At 49.3% G+C, this 26,300-nt stretch overlaps 1 protein-coding gene and 1 non-coding gene across 4 annotated transcripts in view; both read left to right on the top strand.

Moving 5' to 3' along the window:
* Nucleotides 1–26,300, top strand: part of SERHL2 (serine hydrolase like 2) — a 38,312-nt gene that overhangs the window by 10,381 nt on the left and 1,631 nt on the right. For all 3 annotated transcript variants that reach the window (XM_055328229.1, XM_055328231.1, XM_055328230.1), the window contains exons 9-10: nt 19,073–19,107; nt 25,649–25,731. In XM_055328229.1, coding sequence (XP_055184204.1) covers nt 19,073–19,107; nt 25,649–25,731 — 118 coding nt within the window. The remainder of the gene's footprint in view (nt 1–19,072; nt 19,108–25,648; nt 25,732–26,300) is intronic.
* TRNAQ-CUG (transfer RNA glutamine (anticodon CUG)) lies at nt 21,998–22,070 on the top strand. The gene has a single exon. It is a non-coding gene; the product is annotated as a tRNA-Gln (tRNA).

The raw sequence follows: 26,300 nt of genomic DNA, 5'->3' as shown, positions 1-26,300 counted from the left end.
GAAACAGGGTACACAGAATGCTCTGTTAAGTTTTTTTTTAGATTTTATTTATTTATTCACAAGAGATGAGAGAGAGAGGCAGAGACACAGGCAGAGGGAGAAGCAGGCTCCATGCAGGGAGCCCGATGCGGGACTTGATCTCGGGTCTCCAGGATCACACCCTGGGCCAAAGGCGGCGCTAAACCGCTGAGCCACCCAGGCTGCCCCTCCATTAAGTATTTTGACCACATAGGTTGCCATGAAGTTGGGCTCCTTGGAGAAATTGATTATGGGCATAGCTGTGGAGTCAGCGTGGTCGGGTATGGAGAAGGGCTTCAGGTAACATATCCAGCAATCAGACAAGTTACCTGAAGAAGCTAAAGTTTGTGAAACTCTGACCATGGAATTATCTTTCCAAGTAAAAGAGATTGAGGATTACCGAGCAAAGCGAACAACCCCGAGTAGTTCTAATCATCCCTTAGTGGGATTGTCTCCTGAATAACACTTTGAGGTCCTTCTTTCAGGGGCTTACAAGAACAGCTTAGCAAATTCTTTTTCAGAAAGTGGTCAAGGGAGGTCTGTGCTCTGGGTGTGGCATCATCTAAGCTTTGGGTGATCCCAGCTCTTTGGTGGATTTGGTGTGGGTTTTTTTTTTTTTGTTTGTTTGTTTTTTTTTTTTGGTGGGGGGGAGGTCTTCCTTTCTCTAAGGTCAGAATCTCCTCTCCTTCCAAATAGCCCCATGAGCAAGTACTGGGGATGGTTTGTTAATGGGCCACCACAGCATAACGAAAGTCCCGTGATGTGGTTATAAATGAACACTTTTCCCTTTTGACAGTTTTTTTTTTCCTTAGACCAACATTGTTTCCTCTTAGCTGGAGTTTAACTGTTGTGTTTTGTTGTAAGAAGTTTGCTCCATATTTCATGGACCAGTCTTAGTCTTGAAAATAGGCTACTTTAAAAAAAAAATAGGCTACTTCAGTTAAACTGGTGTCTCATTTCAGGAGGCAGGTTGGTGCTCAAACTTAGCCCTATATTGTGCAAGCAATCAGGTAATTAGTAAGAGGTATTTCTATGGAAACAAAAGAAAAACACAGGTTAATGGCTGGAGCAAATCATAAACCCAGTGTCAGTCCTGAGTGCTGCCAGGGAGAAGATTTCTAGATTTCTAGATGCTTGAGCAAATTCATATGGAGTGAGGGCTGACAACTTTTCCCTGGCCTGCAGTTTGAATGTCTCTGGCAATGTTTCTGAGTGGTCCCCACAGCAATAGACAGGAAGATTGTTTAAACATTAGCTGTTGTGGCAGTTTCTCTGAAGTTTACCTCAAATCGTCAGGCTTCCATCTTCAAGGCTTCATGAAAAAAAAAAAAGGCTTCATGGTTTTAGTTGTCAGTGGTTTCAAGTTGAAGTATGGGAGAAAATGGGAAACTTTAGTTCTGAGAATCATAACCAGATGTTTGAGGAAACCAGAGAATTCAGGATCCACCCCGTTTTTATAGGCAAACAACAAATACTCAGAGATAATTCATCAGAACTAGAATCTAGGGGATCCCTGGGTGGCTCAGCTGTTTAGCGCTTACCTTCGGCCCAAGGTGTGATCCCGGAATCCCAGGATCAAGTCCCACATCAGGCTCCTGCATGGAGCCTGCTTTTCCTCTGCCTGTGTCTCTGCCTCTCTCTCTGTGTGTGTCTCTTATGAATACATAAATAAAATCTTAAAAAAAAAAAGAACTAGAATCTAACATCCACAAAGGTGTGTTATTGAAACATAATTTTTCTCTCAAATCACCCTTATTTTCATCAAAGATAGCCAAATTGAGACTAATTCGTTTGTAAAATAAGTCCAGTTTTAGCAAACTTGGCCTGATTATTTATGTAAGGGCAGAAAGAATAGTGATGGTCCATATAGGTTTCTTAAAAATGTGCTTTGCCGGGACTTCTCATAAAATTTCAGATTGAACTTCTAGCATCCTCTGGAGGCTGAGAAGCCCAACCAAATAATTGCCATCAGCTTCACGCCAACACCTATAGATTTGGGTGAATTTCTCTCTTCTGGAGGTCCTCAAAAATACCCTCCAAAATCTGTATTCATTTCCAGGGGCTGCCATTACAAAGCCCCACAGACTGGGTGGCTTAAACATTTGTTGTCTCGCAGTTTGGAGCCAGAAACCAAATTGAAGCATTGGCAGCCTCTGCGTATGCCTCTCCCAGCTTCTGGTAGCCCTGGCTGCGTATGGCATTCTCCTTCCCTTTCACAGAGTGTGCAAGGGGAGAGGTTGTGGAAAAGGCAGAGCAGTGTGAGATAAGGATGTAGGGCAGAGCTTGCAGTTCAGTCTTATAAATACTGGCCTCATGCAGAAGTGACTTTTGAGCAAAAATGATGCAGGTGAGGGAGATAGTCACACAAATAATCCAGGAAGAAGATGTTCCGGGGGATGGGGAGCCGCTAGGAAAGGCTTTGACGTGTTGGGGAGGAAAAACTCCCCTGCAATCCTCCAAGTTTCTTTTTTAGTTTTACTAAAAATTTACTAAAATTTTTAGTTTTACTTATTTATTAGAGAGGCAGAGACAGAGGGAGAAGCCTGACGCGGGACTCAGTCCCAGGACCCCGGGATCACCAAGGTAGCTGCTCAACCGCTGAGCCACCCAGGTGTCCCTGATTTAAGAATTAAATGGATAGATTAATGGGAGAAAATAACATTTAATTACATACAAGCAGGGATACCACATAAACATGAGAGATTCCAAAGAGAGGCAAAATGGGGTATATATGCCATTCTGGACCAAGGAGAAAGGGTAAGGGTGTTAGGCTTCAAAGGGAAGGAAGGCCATTCACAGAAAGAACAGAAAGAGTAAATATTCAGTAAGCAAGTGTTTGCCGGGCCATCTGAAACAGAGACTTCAAGAGGAATTTTAACAGACTTTGCAAGATTCCTCTCTGTCTACTACACCCAGTTCAGAGTATGATGTCATTATGGTGATCGCTCCTTCCTGGAACAGGTCCTCTCTGAATCCTTTGAGGCAGTTACAGGGAAAGTCAAGAAGAAAAACCTCTTGAGTCTTCTGTTTCTTAAAGATAATCAGCCTAAAATAATGCATATGCCAAAGAGATGCATTTTGGGGTGACACATGTTGCTCCCCTGCTGAGGCACAAGCTCGATCTGGCTTGTGGGAGAAACCAGGAAGCAGTAAGCCGGGGCGGGGAGAGAGAAGCTAGGCTTCATTTTGTCCCCATCATAATCCTGGCTTTACTCTTCTGGAAACAAGCTTGAGGTACTGGCCTGAGGGAAGGAGAGCCCAGCACTGGTTGGGGTTCCCTAATGACAAAGCACAGTCCCGTGTCAATCCCTGGCCCCTGTGTCCTGCCCACTGTGGGGGATGCTCAACCCCTCATCATAAGCTGGGCTGCCCTGGGGTTGCAGGCATGATTTGTTTTGACTTGTACAGTTCAAACAGATCTTTCATGTGGGATATTTTGAATAGGGTGCTCATATTTAAAATAGAAAGCTTTTTTTTTTTTTAATTTTTATTTATTTATGATAGTCACAGAGAGAGAGAGAGGCAGAGACACAGGCAGAGGGAGAAGCAGGCTCCATGCACCGGAAGCCCGATGTGGGATTCGATCCCGGGTCTCCAGGATCGCGCCCTGGGCCAAAGGCAGGCGCCAAACCGCTGCGCCACCCAGGGATCCCTTAAAATAGAAAGCTTTTATGTAAAAATGGAGATTTCCAGTTTTTTTTTTTAAGTTTTTTTTTTTTAAGATTTTATTTATTTACTCATGAGAGACAGAGAGAGAGAGGCAGAGACACAGGCAGAGAGAGAAGCAGGCTCCATGCAAGATTTCTAGTTTCTTTCGAAAAGTGAGGAGAGTGGTGCCTGGCTGGTTCAGTCGGTGAAGCATCCGACTCTTGGTTTCTGGCTCGGGTCATGGGATCAAGCCCACAGGGCTGCGGGGCTCCATGGTCAGCCCAGAGTCTGCTTGAGAGTCTTTCTCTCCACCCACACGCCCCTCCCCCTCCTCTCGAGCTTGCACACTCTTGCACTCCCTCTCAAATAAACGATTAAAAAAAAAATTTAGAAAAGTTGGCAGCACCTGGGCAGTAATAGGTGGCCCTGCGCAGGGACTCTGCTGCCAGGGGACACTACCCACTGCCCGGCCCCAGCAGAGGAAAGGGGAGGGAGTGGACTGAAAGGGTCTCTGAGTTTCCTCTCTTAACCTTTGAATATCGGGCAGTGGGCACTGGGCTTCCTCTGGGGGCCTCAGAAAGCCCCAGAGTTCGGGCCACCCAGCTGGATGTGCTGACACTCCCAGGCCCCTGGGTGGCAGCGGCCCTGACCCAGCTGCTCTGAGTCAACCACACTGTTTTGTTGTCCCAAGGGTTACCGTTAGGACTCTAACGGGGTTCAGGGCCCCTTTGCAGATGAGGAAACTAAGGCCATAGAGGGAGGGCCCAGAACATTCTGCCCCATTTCATATGTCCCTGCCACAGCTGCTGGCATCCCTCCATGCAGTACATTCAGCGCATTAACAAATCAGTCCTGTGCCTGGACTCCTGCCCCAGGCTAGCTGTATGCTCAGCTGGGGATACAAGCAGAAGCAGATCCAGCCATGCCCTGTGCTCCTAGGGAGCCTGGGCTCAGAGGACAGGTAACAAGGAAGCTTCCCCACCTGGAGGAGGGGCCCAGGTGGGAAAGGAGTGCTGCATCTGTAGGAGCCCTGCCCTGGAAACTCAAGGTCATGAAGACTGAGCAATAGTGCCCAGCAAGGTGAGAAGGATGAGGTAGCGAGAGTTCCAGACCCAGGAGATAGCATGTGCAGAGGCTCTGCCCACGCAGAGGGGCGCACGTCTAGTCCTGGAACCTGCCGGAAGGCCAGGAGCATTGAGAGAAGGGCAGAGTGGCTCTGCCAGAGGATAGGGGAGTCCGGGAGTGGACAGGGTAGGATCCATCCAGTATGCCAAGCAATGGTTGACTGCTGATCTTGGTGTTTATTCCAAGAGCAAAGTGTTAATAACAAAAATTCAGCTGAGTAAATGTGAAGATCTAATTGGCTGTGTTCAATGATTCATGAATTGGCTGCATCCCATCAAGCAAATAGAAAGGAACTCCATCGAGCTGTAGAAAAGGTTTTATTTTTAAAAGATTTTTATTTATTTATTCATGAGACACACATACACAGAGAGAGAGGCAGAGACACAGGCAGAGGGAGAAGCAGGCTTCCTGCTGGAGCCCGACGTGGAACTTGATCCCGGGACCCCAGGATCACACCCTGAGCCAAAGTCCAACATTCAACTACTGAGCCACCCAGGTGTCCCTGTAGAAAAGATTTTAAAGTCAGGGAGAGAAAGTGGAGGAAGGAGATTATTTGCAAAGAATGCATTGTTTCAGACGAGGTCGCCCTCCTAAGGGGAACAGAAGGGGTCTGTCCATAAAGTTGCTGTGGGTGACCAGTAAGTCCCTGGCCAGGCTGACACTGCAGTTAGGTTTGCCTGACGGGGGCCCTTCACATGTGACTCCATTTTGAATGTGGTTGTCAACGCAAAATGAACAAACTTTTTAGAATTTCTTTTAAAAAGAAGAAGAGGGGCGTCTGGGTGGCTCAGCTGGTGAAGCGTCGGCCTTCTGCTCAGGTCATGATCCCAGGGTCCTGGGTTTGAACCTTGCGTCAGGCTCCCTGCTCAGTGGGGAACCTGCTTCTCCTTTTGCCCCTCCTCACCTCACCTTCGCACTCTCTCCCTCTCTCAAATAAATGATTAAAATCTTTTAAAATTTTTTTAAAAGAAGAGAACAAGGTTACAGGTTTCAGAAATATAGGAACAGAACTTAGATTTCAGCTTGAAATATTTTTTAGTTTATTTGCTAACAAAGCAGATGTACAAGGTGTGTATGGGGCAGGAATAGAACCCATGCCTTGAACTTTGGTGAAGTCATTCTGACCTTGGTGAAAATTAAAGCCGTAGCTTCCCTAGGAGCCCAGGAGTGGACCCCATAAACATTAAGAAGTTGGAAAGTTCGGGATCCCTGGGTGGCACAGCGGTTTGGCGCCTGCCTTTGGCCCAGGGCACGATCCTGGAGACCCGGGATCGAATCCCACATCGGCTCCTGGTGCATGGAGCCTGGTTCTCCTTCTGCCTGTGTCTCTGCCTCTCTCTCTCTCTGTGACTATCATAAATAAGTAAAAATTAAAAAAAAAAAAAAAGAAGTTGGAAAGTTCCTTTATCATATCTCATTTTTGCTCAATAATCTTTCCTCCAAAAGCCTTGATGATCAACCCTTACTTTATGTTCCCCAGTCCCGGGGTGACTGGCTTGTGAGCTCTGGGTCCATCATTGCTAGATGTGTGTGTGTGTGTGTGTGTGTGTGTGTGTGTATTTACCTAGAGTTCCTCATTGGGGGAACTTATTATAATGTAAGTGTGGGAAGCTTAACAGTGATATGTATTCTCTATGAAGTCCAGTTGATGAGCAAACATACTACATGTGCTTGGCTTAGACTGTCTGGTTTTCCATTTGATATAAGATTTATAATAATGACACATGGACAGTGAAATAATTCCAGTAAGTACAATTTCAAGGAACCAGTGTGATGTTGGAATAGACTCAGACAAGAAAAAAATCCAAAGAATCCTTTACAAGTATCTTGATAAAAGGGTAGGGAAATTTATGATTATTTACGAGGAGAGATGGAGCATGTGCATTGAGTGAACATATGTATAACATATGTCCCATGTGTCTTTGGGGTGGAGCCTTCAGCCCCTGGCATCAGGAGGTTATCTTGGGACAAGGGGACGGGGCTCTGGGCATGCTCCAAGATGGGGTCTTAGGCTGGTTGTCTCCAGTCAGGAAGGCAGGGCCTTGCTTTGTTGCCAGGCCGGAACCCTATCAGTTGACCTGGAGTCCAGGCTTCTGCAGAGAGACCACCAGTGAGTTAGAGGGGTCGGGAAAGATGCAGTTACTGATTGCGGGGAGACAGCTGTCCCAAAAACACATTTTAAACTTTTTGCTAGTTTTCACCTCATTTACCCTCTGGGGCATGGTTTTAGCACACTCCCCCCGAGTTATGATCATTCCTCAATCTTGAAGAATTGAAATGATGACCACTTTGGCTACTTCTTTATCTCTTTGGGTGAGGTCGGTTTTAGGTAAAGAACAGTCTTTGCAAATCTTAGCTGTGTCAGGCCTATGTGCCAGGCTAAGCAGAAGTTTGTGGGGGTTTTTTGTTTTTTTGTTTTTTTTTTTTAAGATTTTATCTATTCATGCAAGACATGGAGAAAGAGGCAGACACATAGGCAGAGGGAGAAGCTGGCTCCCCACAGGGAGCCCGATTCGGGACTTGATCCCAGGACCCCGGGGTCACACCCTGAGCCAAAGGCAGACGCTTAACCACTGAGCCACCCAGGAATCCCAATAAATGAAATCTTAGTATATGTGCTGCCGAAGCGAGCACAACAATAAATGAAATCTTAAGAAAAAAGGGGAGAGAGACATTTTTATAGAAACAAAAGAAAAACACAGGTTAATGGTCAGGGCAAATTGTATACCTGGTGTTGAGTCCCGAGTGCACCCCATGAAATTTTTATTTTTTATTTATTTATTTTAAAAATTATTTATTTATTCATGAGAGACACAGATTGAGAGAGAGAGAGAGGCAGAGACACAGGTAGAGGAAGAAGCAGGCTCCATGCAGGGAGCCTGATGTGGGACTCGATCCCGGGTCTCCAGGATCACGCCCTGGGCCAAAGGCGGGCACTAAACCGCTAAGCCACCCAGGGATTCCCCCCATGAAATTTTTAAATATCAGGCGTGAAGCATCCTTCTAGGGAGTGGGAGCCGGTAGTGGCAATCTGATGGATTTTTCTAGTCTCCGGTGATCCTTTGGAACGGCCTGCAGAGCAGCAGGCACGGAGATTGTCCGTCCAGGAGCTGTTTCGGCAGAGCCTCTGAAGTTTAGCTTGGCTTGTCTGGCTTCAGCCTTCGGGGGGACCTCTAGCAGCCTATCAGGCTGCCGTTTCCCAGGGGCTCTGTTGGTTCCCTAAAGTCACTCTTAGTGCCTTCAAGCCGTCTGGTCCTGTGAGTTTGTGTGTGTCTCTCTCATATACAACAGTCCTGGGAAAGCCTTGGTACTGGAGCCAGTGTCCGCAGGGGTGTCCTTTTACAAGGAGAACGGATTTTTTTTTTTTAAGATTTTATTTATTTATTCATGAGAGATAGAGAAAGAGAGAGGCAGGCCCCATGCAGGGAACCTGAGGTGGGGCTCTATCCCGGATCTTCAGGATCATGCCTTGGGCTGAAGGCAGCTAAACCACTGAGCCACCCCGGCTGCCCATTCTTTTTTTTTTTTTTTTTTTTTTTAAGATTTTATATAAGAAGAACGGATTTTTACTTAACGTAAATTACTATAATTGCCATGAAAGAAAGACTTAAATTGCCACAAGGTTTCTGAATTCTGGAGGGTCCAGATGAGGAGAAAAGATAAATGTTTCCATTTGTTTGCAAAGGAATATTTTATCTCATTTTGTCAGTTGTAGATCTTTTAAGACAAAAGCTTTCCTTAAATCTGGAAGAGCAAATATTGGAGAACAAGCAGTATTTTCAAATAGGGGTCATAAAAACCGTAATGCCCTTCCTTAATTCATCTAGTCCCTGTTACTCGCTTCTGTTGTTTGAACATAGTTATCCTGTTAGTTTTGGAAATCCTTACTCAATTTAGTTTTCCGATCTTAAGGGGATCAGAGACCTATATTGGTCAAGAATCCTTTGCGTGAATCTCCTTAAAGCTGAAACATGTTTTTGGAAGGATATCAGAATTGTGACTGTAGATGACAAATGACTCAAAGTGGGTCTGGTTTGGGGAGATTCCGATGAGAGTTCATTACACTGCAGGTACCAAGGAAATATGGTGATTTCTGTGACACACAACATTTTAATAATTAACATTTGAAGTGGGGGGCCGGGGTGGCTCAGTTGTTTAAGCGTCTGCCTTCAGTTTGGGTCATGGTCCTGGGGGCCTGAGATCGAGCCCCACATTGGGCTCCCTGCTCAGCTGAGAGGCTGCTTCTCCCTCTGCCTCTGCCCCTCCCCGCTGCTCGTGCGCTCCCTCTCTTTCTCTCTCTCATGAATAAATAAATAAAATCATTAAATAAGTAAATAAATCTTTGAAACCTTGGTCCCCAGTGAAAACTATGAGTAACAAATTGTGGATTATTGCACCAGAATTCTTTTTTTTTAAGATTTTATTTATTTATTCATGAGAGACACACAGAGAAAGAAAGAGGCAGAGGGAGAAGCAGGCTCCAGGCAGGGAGCCTGACGTGGGACTCGATCCCGGGTCTCTAGGATCACGCCCTGGCTGAAGGCCGCACTAAACTGCTGAGCCACCCAGGCTGCCCGTACCAGAATTTTTTAGATTGACAAATTGATGAATAGATTCCCTAACTTCTGGAAACATGTTTTTTTTTTTCTTTCTAATCATACAACTTTTTTTTTTTTTAAGATTTTATTTATTTCTTCATGAGAGAGACCGAGAGAGGCAGAGACAGAGAGGCAGAAGGAGAAGCAGGCTCCATGCAGGAAGTCCGATGTGGGACTCAATCCTGGGACTCCGGGATCATGCCCTGAGCCAAAGACAGACACTGAGCCACCCAGGCGTCCCTAATCATACAACTTTCAATGAAGCATAAACCAGTTCACTAACAGATCCAAGTAGCCTTAGTTTCTCTGTGATAAGTCAGAAGTAGGTAAACCTTATGTTTAGTAATTCATGTTTTAGTATTTTATTCAGAAAAGACAGATGTGCAGTGAATTCAGACCAGTTTATCATTTAACTTTGCACAACTTCAAAGTTTCATGCTACCAAAAATTTTGGAAGCTATTTATTTTTTCTTTAAATATTTTTATTTATTTATTCATGAGAGACAGAGATAGAGAGGCAGAGACACAGGCAGAGGGAGAAGCAGGCTCTCTGCGAGGAGCTGGATGCGGGACTCAATCTTGGGACCCCAGGATCATGACCTGAGCCGAAGGCAGAGGCTCAACCGCTGAGCCACCCAGGCGTCCCAAACTTGCTTGTTCTTAACAATTTCCCCTGAAGAGGAGCCCTGGGTGGCTCAGTCGGGTAAAGGTCAGACTTGATTTTGGCTCAGGTGATCATCTTAGGGTTGTGAGATGGAGCCAAGTCCTGGGTCATCTGGCTCCGAGTTTGGCGGGGAGTCTGCTTCTCTCTGGCTCCCTCTGCCCCTCCCCTTTTCTCTCTTCGGGACACTCAAGCTCTCTCTCTCTCTCAAATAAATAGGGGACTGGGGGCTGGGGTAACTGGGGGGTGGACATTAAGGAGGACACATATATTGAGCACTGGATATTATATAAGACTGATGAATCACTGAAAAAAAATACAAAAATACAAAAAAAAAAAACCAATCAACTTTGGGAAGAGTGATTACCTGTGAATACTTGATGAGACAGACAAAATCACCCATTAAGTCATCTTTGCTGAGAAATTGCAACAGATAACAGGAGCTTATTTGACCCCTGGTAAACGTTGGTAGAATAAAAAGTTGTATAGTTAGGGTCGATGTTTCTAAAGACGTGCTTATGTTAATTAAACCAACAACCTTGAATTCACTTTAGTATATGTAACACCCGAGTCCACTAAAAAGTTTGTCCCCCACTGTCAGCCTCCCCTGGGGCTCCTGTGGGGACATCTGAAGTGGGTGGTTTAAGTCCGGGGAGCCCTTGGATGTGGGAGGTGCCTCAGTTTGAACCTCATAAGGCGATTGCCCAACAGCTTGGGGTGCTCTCTGCACCGTGATGGCGAGGGTGGGAGGAGCAGAAGCACTGGGGTGATGTAGGGGCTGTGCAGGCAGCCCGGGCAGTGCCGGGGAGCAGAGGCCGCAGAGGTGCCGCTGGCAAGGCCAAGGGCAGATTTAAAGTTTTGCACTGACTTTTTCTGTCTCCTGTCTTTTCATTTTGCAAAACAGGCATTTTCTCTGGGTGCTTTCCAGCCTTATGGAGGAAGGGGAGGAGCAGGTGGTGGGTTGGGCGCTGGTGCCGAACTTGGAGACGAGGGCTGGATATAGGATTTCTAGTGTCTTTCCGGTTGCCTCCTCTTCTCATCATTCTGTTAGGAAAGGGGTCAGGGGTCTTTTTTTTTTTTGGTGGGGGTCAGGGGTCTTAGATGTTTGTTCATCTTTATCTCTTTGGACCATCATCAGTTGGGTCCCTTCCTATGAGGCTTTTTAATTATGGATGGAGTAACATTAAAGTCTGGATGTAGGAAATGTGGTCTCCCATCCTGTGAACTTGAAAGACAGTTGAGTTCGTTTTTATCTTTTTGAGTCTTAGAATGCCCAGTTTTTTGTTTGTTTGTTTTTTAAAGATTTCGTGTATTTATTCATGAGAGACACAGAAAGGCAGAGGGAGAAGCATGTTCTCGGAGAAGATCCCAATGCGAGACTCAATCCTGGGAACTCCAGGATCACGCCCTGAGCCAAAGGCAGATGCCAACCACTGAGCCACCCAGGTGCCCCAAGATTTGAGAGAGAGCAGAGGGGGGGAGGGGCAGAGGGAGAGGGAGAAGCAGGCTCCCTGCTGAGCAGAACCCTTTATGGGGCTCCATCCCAGGACCCGGGGATCATGACTCCACTGAGCCACCCAGGCCCCCCAAGGATTTGCCTTTAAACTGATTAAACAGAGCTCCTTTACAAATTTGTTTCAGCAGTACCATCCGGAGGTAGAGAAAATGTCTCACGTGTGTAACACACGTGGACCTATATACACAAACGAGGTGCCAATGGGATTTAGCCCTTGTTTCACTAATATTTGTACAGGGGACATTAAAGACCCAACTTCCAGGGCAGCCTGGGTGGCTCAGTGGTTTAGCGCCGCCTTCGGCCCAGGGCATGACCCTGTAGACCCAGGATTGAGTCCCACGTCGGGCTCCCTACCTGGAGCCTGCCTCTCCCTCTGCCTGTGTCTCTGCCCCTCTCTCTGTGTCTCTCATGAATAAGTAAATAAAATCTTTTTTAAAAAAGAAAAAAAGACCCAACTTCCAGGTATCTCCCTTTTTTTTTTTTAAATTTTAAGGGATTTTTTTTTTTAATTTTTATTTATTTATGATAGTCACAGAGAGAGAGAGGCAGAGGAGACACAGGCAGAGGGAGAAGCAGGCTCCATGCACCGGGAGCCGGACGTGGGATTCGATCCCGGGTCTCCAGGATCGCGCCCTGGGCCAAAGGCAGGCGCCAAACCGCTGCGCCACCCAGGGATCCCCTCCCTTTTATTAAAACAAATCTAATTATAAGACAGCCTTGTGGGGATCCCTGGGTGGCGCAGCGGTTTGGCGCCTGCCTTTGGCCCAGGGCGCGATCCTGGAGACCCGGGATCGAATCCCACGTCCGGCTCCCGGTGCATGGAGCCTGCTTCTCCCTCTGCCTGTGTCTCCTCTGCCTCTCTCTCTCTCTCAATCTGTGTGACTATCATAAATAAATAAAAAAAAAATTAAAAAAAGCCTTGTGGGACGCATGGGGGCGTTCAGCGGTTGAGTGTCTGCCTTCGGCCCAGGGCATGATCCTGGGGTCCTGGGATCGAGTCCTGCATGGGGTCCCCACAGGGAACCTGCTTCTCCCTCTGCCTGTGTCTCTACCTCTCTCTGTCTCTCATGAATAAATAAATAAAATCCTAAACAAAACAAAACAAAACAAAAAAACAGGGCCAGTTTTGTGCCAAGAACCAAAAGCTGCAACAACAAGCAAACCCGTGAAGCCCAGAGCACCCCAGAAGCCGGGGCCCCCCCCGACAACCACACCGAGTGGCCTCCTGCTCTCCGGCTGCTTAGTGCCCTAACCGGCTTCCTCCCTGTGCACATGGCCCCCATCCGAGCCCCGGGTTATCTTTAGTCCCCCGTTGAGAAAGCACCTGCAGGTGCCTTGGGCCCCCCATCGCCTTGGGCTGCGGGCTAAGGCGTGAGGTCTGAGGTGGTGCGGGTGCTGGGTGAGCGAGGTCGGAGGCCGCCGCACACGCTCCCAGCACCAGCCCATGGGGCCCCCCGAGCGCATCCCCGCCTGGCCGGCCCGGGTCCCCGAGGAGATGCTGGTCCCTACGAGGCCACCATGGGTCCTCGCTCACCCTAAAGGGCTGTCTGGCCAGAAAGGGGCGAGTGTCCCTTCTCTGCGGAGCTGAGCCATTCCGGCTCTCAGATTTCCAGCCAGAAAACGGACTCGAGCCTTGTCTGAATAACCTCAGTTAGCACAGTGCCACGTCCAGGCCACCAGCCCAGCCGAGGTGGCTGCGTCCTAGGCAGCATGACCCACCACCTTTAGCAGCTCAACCAGTCAGGGCCGCCAAGCCGAATTGAGGAGGCCCGGGGACCAGGGCAGCTCACCAGGTACCTGGGAGCTGCAGGAAGCCGGGGGCCGTGCCGGTGCCCAGATGACCCCGGGTGTTCTCAGGCAGGTGGCTCCCGTACCCCACGTCCGACGCCAAGAACGGCTGTGGCAAAATAAACAGACTTTTCCCTTTAGGTCACTCGCTAACGAAGTACATCAGAAATTAGAGCCCGTGCTTTGAAGTTTGGGGAAGCCATCCCACCTGGTAAAAGTTAAAGTCGGAGCTTCCCTGGGAGCCCAGGAGCAGGAGCCACGGACATTCCAAGCTGAAAATTCCCTTTATAGATGTTTTCTTTTTTAACAAAAGGGAAGCTTTTGCAGGGGGTTTAAATGGAGGGTGGGGGGGGCGGGTTACCAACTGATTGGATTTGTATTCCCGTACTCGCTAGGGTAGGGGTGTCAAGGGTGGGTGCTGTTTGGCTGGCTCTTGGCTTTCTCACTGCTATTGGTTGAAGGTTTTTAAGGGCCCACCAGGACTTGGTAGGACGGGAGTGCTGCTGGGGACGCCTGAAAACTCTACATTCCTTCGGGAAGATGCCAAGAGTGTTTGGCGTTTGGCTTTCCCCCCACTGGGTGCAGGGAGGGGACTGGCTGGTGGCTGGGCAGCTGTATCCTTATGTCCAAGGAGCATCTTCATCTTATTCCTGGGAGCTCTTAGTCTGGGGGGTAAAAACCCTCATTTGGTATAAAGAGGGAGGGCTAGTTTCTAGAAAACAGATGTTAGAAGGTAACTACTTTGTCCCGATTTTCCCTCCTTGGCAAGCACACTGTCAAAGGTGGAGGGCGGGGAGGGGAAGGTCATTCTGGCCACCCTGGGGGCTCAGAGGCAGGAAGGAAGGTGACAGGAAGGTGGCCTCCCGAGTGGGAGCCTGAGAGGCACAGGGGAGAGACCTCGCGGGCACGCGGAGCAGCAGGTGGTGAAGGCGAAGGTCACGATGGTGGTAGGGAGCCCCTGAAGGGTGGCAGGCCCCCAAGGGAGACCCAGCAGAGTCCAGTTCTGGAACCATCTGGAAGGGGGTCTGCAGGTGAGAAGGGAATGAAAGCAGGGGCCCTTGGCGTAAGGGGGAGAGTGTTTCCCTGCCCTCCTGCAGAGCAGACCCTGGATGTGTGGGTGTTCCTTTCCCAGAGGACGGGGATTCGAAGCTGAAAGTTCCAGGCTTCCAACCACAGTTTGGTCTTCCTGGGTACCAGCCCCATCCTGAAGCTGCCTGGTAGCCTGCTGAGAGCCCCCTCATTAGGACAAGGGATGCTCCTGTCACCTAGGAGACTCCAGGGGATTTAGGAGCTCTGTGTTAGGACCTGGGCTCAGGGACCAACTATTAGAACAAAAGTTGCTGCTCCTAGCACCTCCTTCCTTAGGATATCCCACAGGCTTTAGGAGCTCTGGCCAGACTAAAATACATATTTATTATATCACAACAGTCACTGATTGTTGGCTGTGGCAGGAGATGGGGGGTGGTATTTGGGACTCTGATAGTATTTCCTACATTCAAAAGCATTTTCTTAGGAATTTTAATTTTCACACAACACTGCAGGGTTTCAGAAAATCCCGGTGTCGCTCACAAGTCGCTGGCGGGGCCAGCCCGAGGGGTCCCAGCTGCAGACCCTGCTCCCGGCGAGCCAGGGCCGGTCTCTCCTCCTGCGGGGGCTGAGCGTGGCCTCATCCCTCTGAGCTCCTTTCAGGTGGAGCAGGTTGTTGACAGGATGAAGACACGTCAGTGCAGATCCCCTCCGAGCAGCTGCAGGCACTTGGTGTGGGATCTGCGTCTAATTGAGAAAAGCACCAAGCGCCTCTCTCCTGAGAAACACACTTCCGACCCCCGCAAAGCTCATTGAACGAACAGCTTGATAGGGACCTGGAGAAAACAGCTCGATAGGGACCCGCAGGTACCTTGGGGGTCACCGTATCCCTAAGATGACCCTCTTTTAAGGTTTTTATCACATCCCCCGAGTAGCTGGAGCCCGGTCTGGAGGATGGAGGAGGGCAGTCCGGGGGCCTGGGGTCATCTGTCCCCAGCGAGGTCAGGGTAGGAGCTGGAGGAGGCCCAGTGGCCTTGGCCTTGGCTTCGTTGGGCCGAGATGGTCTACTGGTGTGGCGACCAGAAAAATCTTCCAATTACATGGTCCTGCTAAGTATTTAGAATCACAAATGCCGGGCAGCCCTGGTGGCGCAGTGGTTTAGCCCTGCCTGCAGCCCGGGGTCTGATCCTAGAGACCCAGGATCGAGTCCCGCGTCGGGCTCCCTGCATGGAGTCTGCTTATCCCTCTGCCTGTGTCTCGGCCTCTCAGTCTCTCTCTGAATAAATAAATTAAAAATCTTTTAAAAAAATAGAATCACAAATGCCTGATTAAGAACCTCCATCAACAGGAACTGGAGGGTATTATGCTGAGTGAAGTAAGTAAATTGGAGAAAGACAAACATTACATGTTCTCATTCATTTGGGGAATATGAATAATAGTGAAAGGGAATATAAGGGAAGGGAGAAGAAATGGGTAGGAAATATCAGAAAGGGAGACAACATAAAGACTCCTAACTCTGGGAAACGAACTAGGGGTGGTGGAAGGGGAGGAGGGCGGGGGGTGGGGGTGAATGGGTGACAGGAACTTGACGGGATGAGCACTGGGTGTTATTCTGTATGTTGGCAAATTGAACACCAATAAAAAATAAATTTATTTAAAAAAAACCTCCATCAACAATTAATTATCTGTATTTGTCATTGAAAAGTTCCATTATCTCTAATTAGAGGAAGAAACCTCATAATTATGGAAAATAGCTCTCCTTAATGTGCCCGTGACTGTTTCTCTGAAACCCATTTCGTAGTCCAACATGACTTTTCCAGCAGGGAGCCCTAACGCCCCTCCCCGAAGGACACCCTCAGTGCCCCCCAAAATACCTGGTCCCCCCGGAGCCAACCGCGTTTACAGGGGGCTGGTAGAGGCGCCGACCTTGCTGCCATTTGGGTTTTGTGTTTTAATACCACTTCTTTCCAACAGGTGCCACCTGATCTAGTTGAAAACTCATGGTCCTATAAAAAGCTGTGCGCGTCTCCCTGGGTCTGTACCCCTTTGTTGCTCAGCTCACCCCCAGGGTCACCCCCTTTTAAGTGTGTCCACACCCTCCCGGTGTTTTCTGTGGTGAATATGAACGCGTGGACTGTATGCTCGTATTTCTCTCTTACACTGTGGAGGTCCACAGCCTCCTTGCTCCTGGCACTTAGCACCGATCCTGGAGCTTGGGCCGCATCTTTGTTACAGATGCAGAATGTTCCCGGGGAGGCCGGGGAAGCTGACCTCAGCTGTTCCCTGCAGAGAGACACTCGGCCTTTCCGGTCTCTGCTGTTAGGAGCGAGGCTGGTTTGCAGGAGCGTTAGTGACCTTCGGTCGTGGGCACACGCACACATCGAAACCACGCTGAGCTGCGATTTCTCCCCTGCCGAGGGCAGAGGCGCTGGGTGTCGAAGGCACTGCCAGGTGCCCTCCGGGGCTGTCCCTTCGCAGCCCGGCCTGTGATGGATGAGAGGCCTGTGCTTCCAGCTGGCACAGTTACAGCCCAGTGTGGTTTTCATTTGAGTTTTCTTTTTATGGTAAAGGTGAATATCTCTTACATTTTTTTTTCTGGAAACTGCACATGGCTACCCTCTTGTGCATCGTTCTGGTAGTCTTTCCTCAATTTCTGGGAACTTCATATGTTGGGGAGATTGAGTTGCAAATACATCTCCCCAGAGTGTCATTTGTCTTTTGACTTTGCTTAGAGGTTTCGTTTTTGTTTTTCCTTGCAATGCAGAATTTTCTCCATGTGATTCATATATATGTCTGCCTTCTGGCCTCTGCGTTTTGAGTCATAGCTGAGGGCTCATGTTTGATTCTGATACTGTTTGGGGTCGAGAATTGCCACTTTGGTTATTTATCTTGTGTACCGGTTGAGGTTTGGATCTAATTTTATCTTTTTCCAGATGGCTCCTCAGTTGCCTGACACTATTTTGTCACGAAAGTGTCTTTGCCCTTGGTGACATGGGGGCCTGGCATACCCAGACTGCCGGTCAGTATCTCAGTCTGTCTTTGGACCTTCTGTCTCTCCATGGGTCTGGCCGTCTGTCACTGACTAGCACTACCCGGCTTAGATTATTGAGGCCCCACAGTGTGTTTTATTTGTTTTTAATTAATTAATTTTTTTAAAGATTTTATTTATTCATGAGAGACACAGAGACATGGAGAGAGGGGGCCAGAGACACAAGCAGAGGGAGAAGCAGGCTCCACGCAGGGAGCCCGATGCGGGACTCGATCTCGGGTCTCCAGGATCATGCCCTGGGCTGAAGGCAGGTGCTCAGGGGCTGAGCCACCCAGGCTGCCCCCACAGTGTGTTTTAATTCCTTTTATGGCTCTTTTTCAGAGGTTTCCTGCTAGCCTTGCTGAAAAGTCTGTTGGCCCATCCTATGTACATTTAGCTAATGTTATAACACTGGTGATAACAGAAGTACTCCTGTCCCCCAGGCCCCCCCGGCGTAAACAATAGAACAGCATCCATTCCTTTGAACCCCATGTATCCCCCTCCCTACCACCCAGGAGTAGACATCTACGTACCCACCCACGAGCAATATTTCGAGCACCTACCGCGTGGCAGCCTCTGTTCTCGGTCCCGGGGAACCCAGCCGTGATTGCGACACCGAGCCCCGTGTCCCCTGGGAAGCTGCTTTCTAGCGGAGGAGACAAGTGTGGGTGGAGGGCTTTAGAAAGTGCTAGTGGTCAGGAGGGAAGCCCACCAGATGGGGCAGGAGAGGTCCCAGTGAGATGGCTGTGGCTTACGCATGTATTTGATTGGGGCTGTAACTGGGAGGCCCGGGAGCCTGGCTGCGATGGCGACATGGAGCCAAGGCTCATGGGAAGGTGGCGGCAGCCCTGCTTGTCTTTGGTGTCACATTCTTGGGATTTACCCAGTTGACACCTGGGGCTCCAACCCACAGTTCCCCAAGTGGAGAGGGTCTCCTAACGACCCCCCTGCAGCTCAAGGGGCCCCCCCAGATCTGCGATGCTGTTTCAGGAATTGCTGGGAATGTGTCCTCTCCGGGTGCGGCCGGGCTAAGCCCCATCAGGACCGTGGCCCCGAACCAAGGCTCGGCCCGCAGGTGGACCGCGGCCCTCCCGACCCACCAACCTTCTTTTTTCTTCTACACGTGATGGCACTGATTCTTAGCTCTTGGGCACTTCCTGAATTTTTTTTTTAAGATTTTATTTATTCATGAGAGACACAGAAAGAGGCAGACACAGGCAGAGGGAGAAGCAGGCTCCACGCAGGGAGCCCAATGCCTGATGTAGGACTGGATCCCAGGACTCCAGGATCATGCCCTGACCCGAAGGCAGGTGCTAAATTGCTGAGCCACTGGGGGATCCCCACTTCCTGGGGTTTAAAGATTACGCACCCATCTTAAGGTTCTCGGGGATGACAGCCACTGTGCCAGATAGGGAAAGCATCTGGCACCGTCCTCCTATGCTGTTCTCTGGGGCGGCCGGGGAGGTGGCCGGGGGCGGGGGAGGGTGTGTGGGCTGCACCACTCCAGTAGCCAGGTGGCCGTGACCAAGCTGTGCTGCTCTGGCTCAGCTCCAGGAGGACACCAGTCCAGGCTGAAGAAGGGCCCCAGGTCCCCAGGGAAGCCGTGTGGAGTCCCTCACCCTGGCGGACAGCACTGAGTCCCTGTCTTTTTGCTTCCATTCCAGGTCTAATGATGAACAGAGACCGGAGGGTTGGTTTGGTGAGTGCTGGCTTCTTTCCTTTGTTACTGCTGTGTGGTAGATGTAGCATCACAGTCATTTTAAAATCCTCCACAAGTGTCCGGTTCAGTGGCACTAAATACATTTGCAGTGTTGTACAACCAGCATAGCCTCCAGATTTTTCGTCGCCCCCATGACGACTCTGTACCCACTGATCACCAGCCCCCAGCCCCTGCAGCCACCGTTCTGTTTCTCTCTGTGAACTTGGCTGCTCTAGGGAGCTCGTGTAGGTGGACCCACGCAGTACGGGGCTCACGTGTCTACCTTATTTCACTTCACTACCGTCTCCAAGGCTCATCCATGTCATAGCAGGTGCCCAGACTGCCCTGCTCTTATGACTGAATAATACTCCTTTAGTGTGGATCTGTCCAGCCATCCACTGAGAGACACTCGGTTGTTTGCACCTTTGGGTTATTATGAAGCCTGCTGTGAACATGGGCGATGAGTATCAGCCTGAGTCCTTGCTTTCAGTTTTTTTGGTGATCCACCAAGGAGTGGAATCACTGGATCATGCAACAATCCTATGTTGAACCTTTTGAGAAACTGCCCAACTGTTTTTGCATCGGTGTCACACCCCCAGCAACGCACGGGGGTTCCAGTTTCCGTGCCTCTGACCAACGCTTGTACTTTTTCTTTTTTTCTTTCTTTTTTTTTGGGGGGGGGATGAGGTGGTGTACAGCCTCTTTCCAATCAGTGGTCCCTTATGGCAAGGGCTGAGGCCAAGGGAGAGGATCCACTGCCCTGCAGATCCCCGAGGTGAAGATGTCTCCCCAGCAGGGCTGGCAGGGGTCGGGGCTGCACCAGGATGTGCCCTGCATGTTGTGGGGGACAGAGGAACGCCAGCTGGGGGTGCTCCCAGCGCAGCAGCCAACCCCCGTCCTTCCACATGCCTCACATGTGTGTGCTCAGGCCATCCTTGCTGCAGCCCCAAAGGAGGGAACTATTGTCACCCACATTTCATAGGCCAGAAAACAGCCCAACGCCTTGTCCATGGTCAAGCAGCACCATGGGTGGGGGCTTGACACAAAAAACTGAAAAAACAAACCATTACTGACACACAGGTGCCCACAGAGCAAAATATAAATGCAGGGCCCACTGTTGCCACATCGAGGGCCGACTTGCAGCCCCATCTGTGTGTTTTCATGACTGTGTACATAGACACTGACACATTTTAGGGCTCTTGGGTTTTGTTGTTTAGGTTTTTATGGAAATGGTTGCAAATGCTTACTTACATGGATTAATGAAAGGCTGTGGGAGTGCAGGGAAGGCACCTGGGCAGCTGGGGGCGGGTGTGGACAGAGGAATTTCCTGGAGGATGTGGGACGCTTACTGGGATTGACATGGGTAGAAAAGGGACAGACTCTCCAGGTGCCTGCCATCGCCCAGAGGCTGGGAACGCTTAGTGCCCGTGGTGAGATGTTCTTGATGGAGGATATGAAGACCCCAAGGGGAGAGAGAGGCAGCATAAGAGGCCTGAAAGCCAGCAGGCATCCTGGAGCTGTGAGACAGGAGCACTTGCACAAACACAGCCACAGAGGCTGTGTGACCTTGGACAAGCCACTTGCCCCCTTGTCTTGTGCAGAAATAAAGTGCATTCATTCATTTATTCATCACTCCAGTTGGTTTAATGAACAGCTAGGAGGTGCCAGCCCCTAGGCCTATCTTTGTGGGGTTGCTGTGAAGACTACCTAAAGTCCATGTGTCAAGTGCCCTAGCGCAGACAGGGCTATCACTTTAGGTGCTCCCAGATGGTGCTCTTTTTTTTTTTAAGATTTTATTTATTTGACAGAGTCAGAGAGAATGCACAAGGAGGGGGAGGGGCAGAGGGAGAGGGAGAAGCAGGCTCCCCGCTGAGCAGGGAGCCCGAGTTGGGCTCAATCCCAGGACCCTGAGATCATGACCTGAGCCAGAGGCAGATGCTTCACTGGCTGAGCCATCCAGGTGCCCTCAGATGGTGCTCTTAATGAGATTGCTCAAGAGGGTAAAATGCTTTGCACATTTGAGATGCTGTCATTAGAGGTGGGAAGCTCTGGCCTCAACCACTGAGAGCTGTTTCCCAGGCCCAGGTGTGGACATAAGCCCTGGAGCAGGGCATCAGCCAAGGGGATGGGAATGTTTGAGTTTTGATTTTGATCTAACTGGGATCTGTTCTCAAGTGAGGTGTGAGGTAGGGATCCATTTTGATATTCTTTCCAGATCAGTAGCCAGTTGGTCCACTGCCAGTTACTGGGGGGTCCTCCTAACCACCAAGGCTCACTCCTCTGTGGTTTGTCCTCTGTGTGCTGGTCCTCAGGCTGGGAGCTTATTGCCAGATCCTAACCAGTGGGGTCCTTAGCGGCCCCCGTTGGAAAGCTTCCCTCCAGAGAGTGATTCCAGCTGGACTCCTGGCCTGAGCCGGCACCCTCCAGGCAACAGTGCAGGGCCCCGACTTTCACTGTCCCAGAGTGCAGGTTGTGTTGGATACTATTGGGGTCATTTGTAAACACCCCTTCCCTTTCTTAGGACCATGCCTTGTGCAGCACATTGCTGTTGTGCAGCAGGCTGCCCACTGATTGGAAATTCATGTTCGGGATGTAAACTGAATCACAAAAGATAAAAGTTCTAACATGGGTCTATCTCTGCACTCTCTTTGTTCCATTGATATTGTTGTCACCATTCAAGCCATACCACTTGTTTTATTTTATTTTTATTTATTATTATTTTTTTTCATACCACTTGTTTTAATTCCTATCTCTAATTAGTTTTGGTAGTTAGAACCAGTGCTCTCTCCTTGTTCTTCTACACATTTTCCTCGGCTTTTCTTGCATATCTTGACTTCCAAATGAAGTTTGGAATGATCAACTTATGTTAAAAACTAAATTGGGATGGGATGCCTGGCTGGCTTAGTTGGTAGAGCATGTGATTCTGGATGTTAGGGTCGTGAGTTCAAACCCCACGTTGGGCATAGCGCTTATTTAAAAATTTATATTGGGATGACTGAATTTGTAGCATGCTTTGGGAATTTAATTACTGTAAAATTATGAGTGGGTACCACCTAATTTACAGTAAAGGCATCACCTCAATATAGTGGGTGCCAGGCAATGGGTTATCCATATGGAAAAGTCTGATCCTAGACCCTTGCCTCACACTATATACAAAAATTAATTCAAGATGGATTGTAGGGACGCCTGGGTGGCTCAGCGGTTGGGCGTCTGCCTTCCGCTTCGGTTGTGATCCCAGGTCCTGGGATTATTGAATCCCAGATCGGGCTCTCTACAGGGAGCCTGTGTCTCTGCCTCTCTCTGTCTCTCATGAATAATAAATAATAAAATCTAAAAAAAAAATGGATTGTGGGTCAAAATATGAAAACAGTAAAGGTTCTAATGAACCCTGGGAACAGCTTTATGACCTTGAAGTAGATAATATAGTAGGACCCAGGATGCCAAGATCATGACCTGAGCTGAAGGCAGATGCTTAACTGAGCCACCCAGGCACCCCAAAATAGACAATATAGTTTAAATAGAACACACATATGTGAATCAATGAAAATACTGATCAGTAGAGCTTTACTAAAATTTAGAATTTCTGTTCCTCAAAAGACACAGAGAATGAAAAGTCAAGCCACAGACTAAAAGAAAATATTTAAATGCATAAGCCTGCTAAAGGACTCCTATCCAGAATATATAAAGAGCTCCTAGAAATCAGTAAGAGAACCACCTCATTTTTAAAAACAGGCAAAAGATTTTATTTTTTTTTTAATTTATTTTTTTTTTTTTTTATTTATGATAGTCACAGAGAGAGAGAGAGGCAGAGACATAGGCAGAGGGAGAAGCAGGCTCCATGCACCAGGAGCCCGATGTGGGATTCGATCCCGGGTCTCCAGGATCGCGCCCTGGGCCAAAGGTGGGCGCCAAACCGCTGCGCCACCCAGGGATCCCCAGGCAAAAGATTTTAATAGGCACTTCACAAAAAAGGCTATCCAAGTGGCCAAGCAGCACATGAAAGGTGCTCCTCATCATTAGTAATTAGGGCAATGCAAATCAAAACCCCGGTGAGATATTGCTACACCTCCACCAGAGGGGTGTAGAAACTGGTGTCAAAATTGAAAGGCCTGACAACACCAGTCTTTTTTTTTTTTTTTTTTTTTTTTTTTTAACACCAGTCTTAATGGGGATGTGGTGCCACCCGAATTCTCCACTGCAGGAGGAAGTATAAATTGATGCAACCCTGTTGGAAAATTGTTTGGCAGGAACTGCTAGGCCAAAATATAGGCAAATCATGTGAACGAGCCAGTAATTCCACTCCTAGGTATATACCTGGCAGTAATGAGGGCTGTGTGCACAAAAGACATGTGTGAGGATGACCATAGAGGCTTCATAATAGTCCCAAACTGGAACTTACCCATAATGTCTTTCAACAGTAGAATGCATAAATTGTTATATATTCACACACACTGGAGCAGGAATGAAAAACCAAACACACAGCAAAAGAGCACTCTGTGATTGCATTTACCTGAAGTTCAAAGAGAGGCAGATGGATGGGCTGGCAGTCTGAAGAGTGGTGTCCCTGGAGAAAACCCCAGGAGGGAGCCTTTGAGCTGGGTCCCACGGAGCATCACTAAATGAAAGGCCATCCTGAGCTGACAGGTAATCTGGGGACTTTGCCATAAGTTACACTTGAATTAGGAAAGATACAGATCAGGGAATGAAAGTGGACTAGAGGGATCCCTGGGTGGCGCAGCGGTTTGGCGCCTGCCTTTGGCCCAGGGCGCGATCCTGGAGGCCCGGGATCGAATCCCACGTCGGGCTCCCAGTGCATGGAGCCTGCTTCTCCCTCTGCCTGTGTCTCTGCCTCTCTCTCTCTCTCTCTCTCTCTCTCTCTGTGACTATCATAAATAAATAAAAAAAATTTAAAAAATGGACTAGAGATAGGTTAGAGGAGAGGAGGGTAAAAGCACAGAAAAAAGAGAAGAAAGGGCACAGCCAGCAGCCCTTGCTTTTAAAGGCTCCCTTGGAGAAATATCCTCATACTGTGGCTTTGAGGGAACCGCCGCAAAACCCCAGACTTGGTCACATCTGGAGACATGAGCAGAGGTGACATCCCTGTCCCTTCCTTGAGGACCAACGTATAATTGAGTTGAGGGCCCGACTGAGTCCCCAGGCAGAGGACCCGGGTCCTGGGTCCTGGCTGGAGAAGCACATCGGGGGAGGCTGAGGCTGGGAGTGGGAGCAGATGCCTGAGCCTAGCACTGGCGCCATCTCCTGTTTGCCACTGTGCACCTTTAGCCTCTCCGGTCCCCTGGAAAGCCCTATTTCAATCTGCCCATTAGCCCTGGTCCAGGGAGCTCCTCTGGGGGCGGGAGCCACCTCCATGCTTTTTCCTTAGGCCACGCTCCGCCAGGAGAGGACGCGCAGCATGTCCGGGTGCCCGGTAGATCCTCATTCATTGGGCCTGTGGATGATCTGGAAATGTCTGTTTCTGGAAGAGCACCCAGGGCCATTTTTGCCAAAGGAGCAGGAGAAGGCTGGGAGGTCAGGGAAGATCAAGGGCAATGTGCTCTCTTGGCTTCCCCTGTGATGGGGGGGGTGTTTCCATAAGAATTTTAATTTATCGCCAATGGTGGAGTATTGGGCATGACCTAACAGTCGGTCCTCATGCGAGCGTTGCTGAATTAATCCACTTAGTGCACGTTTATCGAGTTCCTCCTCTGTCAGGCCTTGAGTTCTGGGACTCTCCAGTAGAAGTGTAATATGAGCCTCATGTAATTCCACTTCTTGCAGTTAGCAATATTAGACTAAAAAGAAATAGAATCAAATTTAATATTTTTAATTCAGTATACACAAGATGTAATCAGTATAAAAACGTGAGGCATTTGCCATTTTTTTTATACTGTCTTCGAAATCCACTGTGTAGTTTACAGCGCATCTCGATTTGAACTAGCCCCGTTTCAGGCACTCCTAGCCACATGTGGCTGATGGCTACCATGTGGGACAGCATGGCCCTAGACCCCTACAGGGTCATCATACAGGGTGGCCTGGGCTCCAACAGAGGCCAGCAGGGGCTGGGAGGACATCAGGGCGTATTCACTCCGTACAGTGGCTCAAGCACCCCACTTTCTCTTGGAAATGGTCTGTGCACATAGTGGACTCTTCTTGGCAGAGTCTGGAGCCTGGCCTGGCTGGGTGACCTGGGGATGGTGGGAGGGATGAGGCGCCACAGCGAATCCTAAAATCTAGGCCCGGAAGCTGCCCGGGTCACGTTTCTGCATCTTAGCCTCACAACCACACAGGGATGTAAACCACCCATATCTGGGAATTGCTGTCTGGCTGGGCAGCCATGAGCCCAGAAAGAGGGAGAAGAGATTTGAGGGGGAAAGGCAGGGTCTCTGGCTCATGGGGGTTAGAGACGCCTCTGGAGGTGACGTGGTTGGGTAATGGACTTGGTCCTGGGGCAGAGGGCCACGGTGGCGCCACATGACCCCTGCTGTCCCGAGGCAGCCCTGGCGCCTTGTGGAGAGAATTCACTCTGGTTTTGTCTCTGCAGGTGGAGTACAGCGTCCCCTTCCTGACCAGGGAGCTGCTGGTGCACTCCATCAAGCAGCTGCAGGCCCAGGTCCTGCTTATCAAGTAAGTGAGCCACATGCCCAAGAAGAGGCTCAGGCCTCCCCCATGAGGTTTCAGTTCTGGCAGGAGGCCAGGCTGCTCGCCCTACCAAATCCTATAGCTACTCCAGACCCCTGCGGTCCCCGCCTTCCAGCACCCAGCCAGAAGCAATCCTGCGGCCTCACCGACCTCCTTTAGTGAGGCTGATCCCTCTCCACTCCACCACGGGATGCCCCAGGCAGGAACTGTGACCTCTGGGGACATGGGTCTCTGGTGCTGAGCACAGGGCTTTCAGAAGCAGACCCATTACAAATCCAGACCACAATGAGGTACACTGCACGCCCGCTAAGATGGCTAGACAAAGTCTGAGAACAAGTGTTGGCGAGGATGCAGAGGCCCCAGAACCCTCGCTGTGGGACTGCAAAATGGCACAGCCACTTGGAAAACAGCCCGGCAGCTTCTCCAGCCGTTACCGTCAGACCTAGCAGTTGTGCCCAGCACAAGTCCACACCACGTGAACGTGACCACGCAGAGCGGCACTGCTCACAGCAGCTCAAAGGTGGAAACCCTCCAAACACCTGTCAGCAGACAAG

This window comes from Nyctereutes procyonoides, unplaced genomic scaffold (genome assembly GCF_905146905.1).
Source record: "Nyctereutes procyonoides isolate TBG_1078 unplaced genomic scaffold, NYPRO_anot_genome, whole genome shotgun sequence".
Classification (NCBI taxonomy): domain Eukaryota; kingdom Metazoa; phylum Chordata; class Mammalia; order Carnivora; family Canidae; genus Nyctereutes; species Nyctereutes procyonoides.
The sequence above is the reverse complement of the archived record's forward strand: the minus strand, read 5'-3'. Positions and strand labels throughout refer to the sequence as shown.